We start from the raw sequence: 9,784 nt of genomic DNA, 5'->3' as shown, positions 1-9,784 counted from the left end.
CGAAATAAAATTTAGAAGTGTTGGATTGAAGTTTAAAATGTGGAATTGAAAGTTTGAAGCAGTGGGCATGGCTTATTTTACATCATCTTAGATCCCTCCGACGCCCCCCTATATATTGTATATTTCTCTTGAATTCTTCTTGTTTGAAATTTCAAACTTGTTTGAAATTGTACATTCATATGCATGTATATAGTAGCGTAGAATATGTGTACTGAAACTTCTTCAAATTTAAAATAAAACACAAAATAAAATATAAAAGAAATAAAACACTACAAATTAAAAAGAAGCCAGATTTAGGGGGCTAAAACCCTAAACCTGCGGAGGCCTTTAGTCGCGGTTCGCAAGGTCCTCCGCCCCGACGAACGTCTGGCGCCCACATGGACGGGCCTTTAGTCGCGGTTCGTAAGCAACCGCGACTAAAGGGGGGGCCTTTAGTCGCACATAATTGGTCCCGGTTGCGCAACTGAGATTAATGGCCTTTGCGAACCGCGACTAAAGACCGTTTTTCTACCAGTGTCGTAGTATGGTAAGAACAAATTTGGTGCCCTAAAAGTCAAAAACAGGTGCCCTAAAAAATCTGTTAGAGATGCTATATCATGGGGCCTAGCTGCGCGCGCTAGCAAAGTAATGGTTCTCGCCGCTCGATCAGATCGGACGGCACCGCGGCGAGAAGAGACGACGAACGACGACCACGCGCATGGTGTACTGGTGTAGCGGTGTACCAGGCTCTACGAGCGGTCGGCAAGCAGCGGCACTGGCGCGGGGCAGTCTCCGCGCGGCGCGCGCGCAGCGGGGTCACCCCAGTCACCACCCTGTGCGCGCGGTGCTGACCGGTGGTGGTGCGCTGCGGCGACCGATGCGACCAGCGCTACATCGGACCGACGCTATAGCTGGATTCGAGCCGTCTTTTCTTCCCCTTTTCTTGATCGGGACAACGACAACGGGTACGATCGATCGACGCGCTGCGATGTCCTCAAGACCAAACCCACACTGCCGAGCGCGAACCAACGAACGAGACGACGCCACCACCCTGCGACGTGTTCTTCTGCATTTCGCGATTGCATGGCCGAGAGGTGAAGGCGCGCGCCGATCGCTTGCCGGCCGGCGGCGTAGGCCGCAGGGAGCGTAGAGGGTGACCGGGATGGAGGGCGGCGCTGGGGGTGAGACGGATGCGATGCCGGAGGCGGATGCGCTGGAGTTCACGCCGACGTGGATCGTCGCGGGGGTCTGCTCCCTCATCGTGGTCATCTCCCTCGCCGTCGAGAGGTTCCTCCATTACATCGGCAAGGTCACGTCGTCCTCATCCCCCTACGTCGTCCTCGTTTCTCCAGGGAGTTGTTGTTCTGATCTCTTCTGTACCAATGCGCATATACAGACACTGAAGAAGAAGAACCAGAAGGCGCTGTTCGAGGCTCTCCTCAAGGTGAAAGAAGGTAGGAGTGCCAGTATTCACCTTTTCTTCAGAGAACAGAGAACTTTAACATTCCTACTGCTAAATGTTCATCATCATACTTGTCCTCAATCCGACAAGAACAAACGATGTCGTCACCTGCACAAACATGGGCTGTTCTTCCTATTCTGACAGTCTTTGGCCGTGATGCAGAGCTGATGCTTCTGGGGTTCATCTCCCTTCTGCTCACGGTTTCCCAAGGGGTGATCCAGAGGACGTGTATTCCTCCCAGCTGGACCAACTACATGCTGCCCTGCAAGAAGATGGACGCGCATACTGTCACTGCTAAGGTTCTCGCCCTTGGCGTCCGGCGGCTGCTTTCCAAGAGAGGACCGCGGTCTGAGCATTGCCAAAACAAGGTGGATATACCATGGGCTGAAAACAGTGCTTCGTGTTTTTTTTTTTTTTTACTTCATAATAATACATACTGTTCCAGTGTGATTCAGGTTAGGACAGTGTGTGCTGCAGATTTATAACTTGGATAGCATATCTGCACATTGGTGTTCTTTATTTATCACTCTGTTTTATTGCTGTACTGTCATAATGTACATGACCGCAGGCAACATTTTAGCAGTTCAGGAAATTAGCCTGTATAAGTAAGCATCCCGACACTAGCACAGAAGTACCGCTGACAAATAGAATTGCTGCTTAAAATGTTTTATAAAGCTTGTGTTTTGGAAGAAAAAAACGTTCAAATACATTGAAAAAATATGGACATTGCTTGAAAGAAGCAAATCATATAACTCGAATAGTATATCTTTGTGAAGTGCTGACTTATGATATTGCCTTCTCCATGTTCCCTTCTGGTACTACTTGTGCTTGCCTTGCTCACTGAATTGCTAAGACCTTGGGTGCATTAAGAGTTAATGAACCTGACATTGCCAGACGATCTTGATGTTATATACTACTTTAACCAGTTTTTCTTCGGCAACAAATAAAAGTGATCCTAGGAATTTCATTGTGCTAACTCCAGTTATTCTGCTGACAGGGAAAAGTTCCTTTGCTGTCGCCTGATGCGCTACATCAGTTGCATATTTTCATTTTTGTTCTGGCTATCACCCATGTGATTCTCAGTGCTGTAACTATGTTTTTAGGAGGGGAAAAGGTAAAGCGTCCTTAACATCAGTAGCAATGATTGGTCCTGCTTTCGAATTCATCTGGATACTGCTCTATTACTCAGATTCGTCAATGGAAACGATGGGAGGATGAAATTGAGAAAAATGCAGGAAACGGTACATGAATCTCGGTTTTGGTGCAATGATCTTACTACTGCTCTAATAAATATCATTATTTAGAAAATAATTTAATTAATAGTAGGTTACATACTTCTCATGAGATCCTATGGACCTGCAGGATCTAAGAAGTTAACCCATGTTCAACAATTTGAATTTATCAGGGAAAATTTTAATGGGGTCGGCAAGGAATCAATGATATTAAGCTGGATGGTAAGAATGCATCTAGTACTGTCATATAGTTTTCAGTCAAAATAAGGTACCTTATCTACGAATTTATGTAATTTTTTAGCCTACTAATTGTATTTTTCGTTCAGCATTCATTTGCTAAGCAGTTTTATGCCTCTGTTACTAAATCGGACTACACAACAATGCGACTTGGTTTCATCATGGTAAGGATTCCTCAACAATATTCCAACAGTATTCTCTCTTCGTTTATAACATGTACCAGGACACCCTTTTCTATCCAGACACATTGCCGAGGAAACCCAAAATTTCATTTTCACCGATACATGGTACGTGCTTTAGAGGCTGATTTCAAGAAGGTGGTTGGCATAAGGTAATCCAAACTCAGTATTTACAGTTCCTTTGGTAATTTACAGATCAGTTTGTTAGTTGCATATTTTTTTTGTTAATTTACTAGTACTACATGAATGATAAGAATAATCATTTATGTTTGTTTGCAACTAGGTGGTACTTGTGGATATTTGTTGTGATATTCATGTTGCTGAATGTTAATGGTAAGGTTCAATCACATAACATTTTTCACTGTGTATAAGTATTAATTCAGCATCTAATCTGCAGGTTTGCACACCTACTTTTGGATCTCCTTCATTCCCCTTATTGTAAGTGTCCCCCTGTACCCCCAGCATACATGTAAAACTCTGAATTTGTATAGGTAATCGAGCCCAACGGCTTACCTTGCATCGCTTCCTCCCGTTGTTTGCAGCTTCTGCTGGCTGTTGGCACCAAGCTGGAGCACGTTATAGCTCAGCTGGCCCATGAGGTCGCCGAGAAGCACTCGGCAATCGAGGGCGACTTGGTCGTCAATCCATCAGACGAACACTTCTGGTGCGCACGGCCGAGGGTGATTCTGTACCTGATCCACTTCATCCTCTTCCAGAACGCGTTCGAGATCGCGCTCTTCTTCTGGATGCTGGTGAGTGTTAACGTGATAACTGAACACTGCAAAGTACTGTATAAGAGAACATAAGTTGTAACTACATTGCCTTTTGATTTTCCTTTGCAACTGCAAGACTACCTACGGCTTCAACTCCTGCATCATGGACCACGTCCCTTTAATCGTGCCGAGGCTTGTCATCGGGTTGGTCACACTGGTTCCATTGATCTACTCATCGCATTTCTTAGAAGCAAAAGAGCATGTTTCTAGTTCAGACTCAAGACTGTTTGCCTTTGCTTGCAGGGTCGTTATTCAACTCCTCTGCAGCTACAGCACCTTGCCTCTATATGCAATTGTCACCCAGGTGATTTTCTTCACTGCCACAATGTCTGTTGACCATCTTTTTTGAAGAAAAAAAAAGAAAACGAAGAAGCTAATGGAGATCCTTTTGTTTTCCTTTGTGTATGCAAAGATGGGAACATTCTTCAAAAAGGAGATCTTCGACGAGCACATCCAGCAGGGGCTGGTTGGGTGGGCGCAGAAGGCCAAGAGGAGGACAGAATCTATCAAGGAAGGCGCCGGTGGTGGCACGCACGGGCCTTCCTCTGGTCTGGAAATGCTGCGGCGAGCCGCCGCTGCAATACAGGGCTCTCGAGCTCCGCAAAGGTAGAGCGTACGTCCCTACAATCTACAGCGAAACGATTGTACGTGCGTGGGATAGCACCAAAGATGAGGTGTTACCGTATCGCAACGTTGGGACAGTATCGGGCAGTTCTGCAGATGGCACAATTGTTCACCGGCTGGAGCAACGACAAGTAACCCTTCCGATGATGCATGTATTAGTTCAGATTAGTTCAGACACTATCAGCGGATCAAGATAGAAAGAGAGTATTTGTACCCCAGGAATCGGATACTACACCTTCCAGACTTATAGATTGCTCTAGTCGGGTGTTCATTGCAAAGGTAAGAAATATTACTGTACTGAACTGATAATACAGATACCGGAGTAGTATTACATTGTTTTCCAACTACTCAGCAGTGTAACCATGGAGGAGGACCAGTACAACAACCAAAACAGAGAACAGAAACACAAGCATCATGCCACTATAACAAACTCAGTTATTATGTGTCTGTCATTGTAAGACCTGCTAGAAACTGAACCAGACATATCATTCACCACTGGCATGCTTGCTTTTGGATCTTGGAATTCATGGTGCCCTTCCCCTTGTCCTTGTAAGTATTCCTTGAGGTGAGCGGCCTTCTCCGCCCCAGTGCGGTTGCCATTGCCCTTTTCCTTTGCTTGTTCAACTGCTTTGTCAGCAAGGCATCATCTTCATCCTCAGTATCCTCTGCTGATGACTCCTCATCATCACCTCCTGATTCAGCCGATCCCTTAGCATCTCCAGTGCTATCGGTGGTTGGATTTGCCGATTTGTTCTCACCGCTGGGACTTGTGCTTGTTGCATGCTGCAAGGTAAATCGATGTAAGCAATACTTAGGGAGAGGTCTGCCTGGTCATTCAGATGAATATATTACTAACCTCATCAGAAAGAGTTACAGGTGCATTTGAGTGCATCTCGACAAGATCAGGAACACTGGCACAATCCTGAAAAATATCCCCCAAAATATATTTGAAAACTGATAACTTGAGAAAACTGATACTGCTAGATAGCTTAGGCAGTGGGCAAAGCATAGAGACACATTTAACTCGGAAAATGTACAGTACACGGATCAATACCTGGTCTGCTATTTTTAAGGAATTGATTTTAACAGACACATCATCGCCACCTTCACTTTCTCGTTCTGATGTTGAATCAACATCATCATCATCATCATCATCTGAGTTGGAATCGTTTTCTTCAGCATTCTCATCAATGAACTGTAATCAGGTGTGAAAAAAAAAGATAATTTCATCACTCACCAGTCTAAATATCTGATATTTAATGTCAAACTGATACAGATGACATGAGAAGGAACATTTTGTGGTTATCAGTGATTTTAACATAGTATTGTGGTCTAAATTTATCGCCCTCAAAAGGCGCATCGTCACAAGATCCCCAAATGGGTTATGTCACATATTAACATTAACAGGACAGAGTCTCACGTGCACCCACACAATAGCAGTTCTAACTTCTAACCAGTTGTAATGTTAGGTATTTCTCATGTTTAGAGGAAACAAAGATAGCACTAGTAACCAAAGTTCATAAAATATGAAGAGAAGTAGAAATGGCAGACCCACAAGGAGACCAACAAGATCCCAGCTTACTGGTTAGTGGTTTTACTACCCAACAAATGGCATACTTCTGCTTAAATAGCAAAACACTATAGATCTTCAAAATGAGTGATTCAGCATGCATTGTGTATCAACATCTCACCCACCTTTTCTATCTCAACCTGTTCTTTTTTGGTGAAGCCACTGGCAGCTAGTTCTTTGTCCAAGGCACCAGAAGACTTTTGAATGGATAGAAAGGACGGCCTGCCACTGTCATCATCATCAGTTTCTGACCCATCATGTCCACCTTTCTCTGTAAGATTAAACCTAATAAAAAAGGAAGATAAAGCTTAATAACAAATGAGTTGTAATGGTTTATTTTGAAAATTTGAGATTTCACTCCATAAGGTAATGAACCTTTTGTTAAAGAACTTGTAGATGCACCCAATATCTCGATCAAAATACCTGCATAAACAAACCTCATGAATATTGAATAAATCTGTCTTTATTTAGCTATCAGAATATGCTACATACATCTGGGCATTCCGATGTGAAACAGATACCATCTGTGGGAAGTCAATCATCGTAACTGTTTCATCATCATCAATCTGTAGAACATCAATAAAAATGAGAATAAATATAAGGTAAGATAAATACTGACATATCACACAATAAAAGATTCAATTATTCTTGTTGAAGAATTAAACAGTGAAAACAGCACTCTATTGTCTATTCTCCAAATGACTGTTAGCAGGCATGTGTTTTCTTATAGTAACTGCATCATGGTCATATGTTTTAGTACAATGGCAAGCAGAAGTATTGCCAAAGGTTACAATCCAAGTCATTATATTTCCCTTCAAAATCACTGATATCACAGCATACTAAAGAGTCAGGACTGACAAAACACAATGGGTACCATAAACAACAGAATCTCAAAAATTGCGAATGCAATACAAATACAAGAGGAAAACGAGCACATGCTGTTGGGGCTGCATCTAGCAGCCCCATGTTCTTCTACCTCTGAACTCTCAATCTCGCTTGTATTTCTCACACAAGAACTCACAGCACACACACACGCACACTAGCCAAGGAAGAAGAACACAAAGGCTTTGCCTGGACACTTCCTTGGTTTCCACCGTGGCTACATTGTGTTTGTGGCCTCACCGGCTACTATTTCTCATTACTCGATGTGTGACACATATAAACAGTAGAGGTGGACACTTCTGTCATGCAACGCGCGCCACTAACCTTAGACCAGTACTCCACTAACTCCATGCGCTAGAATCTCTCCATGATCCATGTTACCCGGCCACTAACTTGACCAAGCTTTTAGCTAGCTCACTAACTAACCATGCATGCAGGCTCTCCATGCGTGATCCGGCTGCTTTTCACAGGCCTCCACATGCACATGTACTTGCGTTACGCCTAATGCACCTACTAACTAACCAAACTACTGAACATGCGACGTGCACACATGCATGCTCATACTCTCCTAGTACACAAAACAGATCTTTTGACAAGATTAACTAACACATGCGAGCGGATTTATCTACGTGAAATAGTAAGAGATGGTAAAAGTTGCTATACCATGATGTTGAATTCATTAAAATCACAATGTATCAGTCCATGCTCCGCCAAACGAATTACAAGCCCGAGAATTCTGTCAAAGACATCATCTGGATTTTGCAATTTGCTTATCTGAACACTGCATAACAGGATACAGCACATATCAGTTTCTTCATAATAGTCTCTTGATTAAAATAAATAATTCATTTACCAAGGATGTTAACTTACAGTGGATACCCCGGCACCAGGGACATAATCACGCAATGCCTGTTGCAGTCCACGGCCGTGGGAACAGGAAATCCATGGTCTCCTAAAGCCTGAAAATGGAATGGGAAAACAACAGAAGCTCATTAAACAAATGAGCAGAAAGGAAGTTAGTAAGCCTAAATGAATAAAAAGTGCAGCCATGCAAAAACCTTCATGAAAGCAAATTCCTTTAGGGCCGCAAGGCGTGATAGATAGAGCCAGTTAAAGCTCCTCCGGTGCGCCAAATAATCACGCTTCGATTTGACAGCCCTAAAAGATGTCCTACCCAACCTATGAAGCTTCATGGCCAACACTGTTCCATCCTCCGTGGCAACCTCAAATATATCTACAAAAAATGGAGCATTAAACAAAGAGTATTCGACATTTGCTTGCTACAGCTCTAAGGCTTCATATGGCGTTGCTGTGGATTCCTAACCTAGTTCGGTTGAGCTTTTAAAATGCTTATTTTCTTGATCAAGATTGAATCGATGTGGTATAGCGATGCACACCATGTGCTATCTAAGGACAACCGCTAGCATTTCCTTCTCATGTGCCATTAAATATAAGCTACTGCATATAATATAAGAACAATACAACAACAGTAAACTGAGCCCAAGAAAGATGAGTCAAGCAATATGTACCTGACTCCTTTCCAACGCCGATCTGACGGCCAACGGAAGAAAAGACTCCGCGATTCACCAATGTTTTGATTGCGAGAAAGTCATAACCAAGATAGGTAAGACGGTACCCATCATCTGCAGCCAAAGAAGTCAAGAAATCAACAATGACAATCCAAATATCCATCTAACGTTAGAAAGAAGAAAGATACAAGATTGACGACTCACACTTTTTGCAATCATGGTGAACCAGTTTGTTCTTCAGTAAATTCCGCAGCACCTTATATGTTCCTCCATGCCTAAATCCACGAAGAATTGGAAGCATTCAGCGACATAATAGACAGATATATCAAACCACGCGACACATTTCATGTGAAACCAAGGTGGACAAGAATACTGAGGCTCGTCACACAGAGAACCTAAGTTGTTTGAAGACTTGATCTAAGAGCTCAATTTTTTCATCACCATAGAAATTGCACTTTATTACGTTGCTGAAATCAAACTTCTAGAGAGTAAGTTCCAGTTTTGTTTTAACCAATTGTCATGGATATGTTGCTAATATAAATAGCCTATGTCAAAACAGCAAGCATTTGAATAAACTACAAGAATGTTACTGATTGGCCATCACAATTTGCATAGGCACAGAACTTATCCATAAGGAAATATGCAGGTCCGACACCACCAGTGAGCTCAAATTAAAACCCAGGAGCTATCGTATATTCATATCAGCTCCCTACACTCAGCAAACTAAATGTAGAGCGAGAACGGGAACCAATTTAGCAAAGCGCAAATCACGATTCCGGACCAAAAGGGGGCCACGCTACTCACTTCAATCCGGCGATGCGGTCGACGAGCTCCGCGGGCACGATCTCGTGCTGCAAATCCAAAACCAAGACCGGAACGTTAGCCGAGGAAGCCAACAGTTCTTCCATATGGGGGTTAAGGCTGGCTGGCTGGGGTGCAGAAGAGTATTAGGACTTACGTTGCGCATGCCCATCTCGCAGGCGGTGAGGACCCGGAAGTCATCCTTGGAGAGGTAGCGTAGGGCGTTCACGTCGAGCTTCATGGCCTCGTCCTAGCAGCCGCGGCAGGATAGCAGACTGAGGGCAGCAACGGAGAGTAATGGCAAGACCGCGGAAGGGAGAAGCAGCGCAGTGGCGATAGAGCGGCAGGGAGGCGCCGGACGGGAGCAGCAGGGCGGCGGCGCGGAGGGGAGAGAGAGAAGCGTTGGGGTTGGGGAAGCAGAGGGAGGAGAGAAGCATGGGCCGGGGCATAGGGTTTGGATTTCCAAGACTGTGTAGGTGGAGCTGGGCTGGGAGCCCCTATCTCAATGCGGGAGGG

The 9,784-nt window shown here is 44.1% G+C and overlaps 2 protein-coding genes across 2 annotated transcripts; one reads left to right on the top strand and one right to left on the bottom strand.

Moving 5' to 3' along the window:
- The first annotated feature begins 1,174 nt into the window (after nucleotides 1-1,174).
- Nucleotides 1,175-4,472, top strand: LOC124690466 (MLO-like protein 1). Its single transcript, XM_047223852.1, has 14 exons — nucleotides 1,175-1,288; nucleotides 1,376-1,433; nucleotides 1,604-1,809; nucleotides 2,439-2,555; nucleotides 2,631-2,682; nucleotides 2,804-2,895; nucleotides 3,000-3,074; nucleotides 3,153-3,241; nucleotides 3,373-3,422; nucleotides 3,487-3,527; nucleotides 3,632-3,841; nucleotides 3,939-4,006; nucleotides 4,106-4,166; nucleotides 4,275-4,472. Exons 1-14 carry the CDS (start codon nucleotides 1,175-1,177, stop codon nucleotides 4,470-4,472), a joined length of 1,431 nt encoding a protein of 476 aa, XP_047079808.1.
- A 377-nt stretch (nucleotides 4,473-4,849) lies between these two features.
- LOC124687965 (serine/threonine-protein kinase rio2-like) lies at nucleotides 4,850-9,512 on the bottom strand. The gene is made up of 13 exons (XM_047221689.1): nucleotides 9,426-9,512; nucleotides 9,272-9,318; nucleotides 8,672-8,742; nucleotides 8,468-8,581; nucleotides 7,997-8,172; nucleotides 7,809-7,897; nucleotides 7,602-7,719; nucleotides 6,549-6,622; nucleotides 6,432-6,479; nucleotides 6,182-6,341; nucleotides 5,541-5,681; nucleotides 5,343-5,408; nucleotides 4,850-5,269 (listed from the first exon to the last, which is right to left on the bottom strand). The coding sequence occupies exons 1-13, from the start codon at nucleotides 9,507-9,509 to the stop codon at nucleotides 4,976-4,978; spliced, it is 1,482 nt and encodes a 493-aa protein (XP_047077645.1). The 5' UTR covers nucleotides 9,510-9,512; the 3' UTR covers nucleotides 4,850-4,975.
- Between the last annotated feature and the right edge of the window lie 272 nt (nucleotides 9,513-9,784).

This window comes from Lolium rigidum, chromosome 2, assembly GCF_022539505.1.
Source record: "Lolium rigidum isolate FL_2022 chromosome 2, APGP_CSIRO_Lrig_0.1, whole genome shotgun sequence".
NCBI classification, from domain to species: domain Eukaryota; kingdom Viridiplantae; phylum Streptophyta; class Magnoliopsida; order Poales; family Poaceae; genus Lolium; species Lolium rigidum.
Note: the sequence above shows the minus strand (reverse complement) of the source record. Positions and strands in the feature narration are given on the sequence as shown.

Coding starts and splice junctions, on each gene's coding strand:
- LOC124687965 (XM_047221689.1), bottom strand. CDS start 9,509: ATGAAGCTCGACGTGAACGCCCTACGCTACCTCTCCAAGGATGACTTC. Junction 8,743..9,271: donor GACCGCATCGCCGGATTGAA/GTGAGTAGCGTG, acceptor TCGTGGATTTAG/GCATGGAGGAACATATAAGG. Junction 5,682..6,181: donor AACAGGTTGAGATAGAAAAG/GTGGGTGAGATG, acceptor ACCTGATTACAG/TTCATTGATGAGAATGCTGA.
- LOC124690466 (XM_047223852.1), top strand. CDS start 1,175: ATGCCGGAGGCGGATGCGCTGGAGTTCACGCCGACGTGGATCGTCGCG. Junction 3,528..3,631: donor TCTCCTTCATTCCCCTTATT/GTAAGTGTCCCC, acceptor CGTTGTTTGCAG/CTTCTGCTGGCTGTTGGCAC. Junction 4,167..4,274: donor TATATGCAATTGTCACCCAG/GTGATTTTCTTC, acceptor GTGTATGCAAAG/ATGGGAACATTCTTCAAAAA.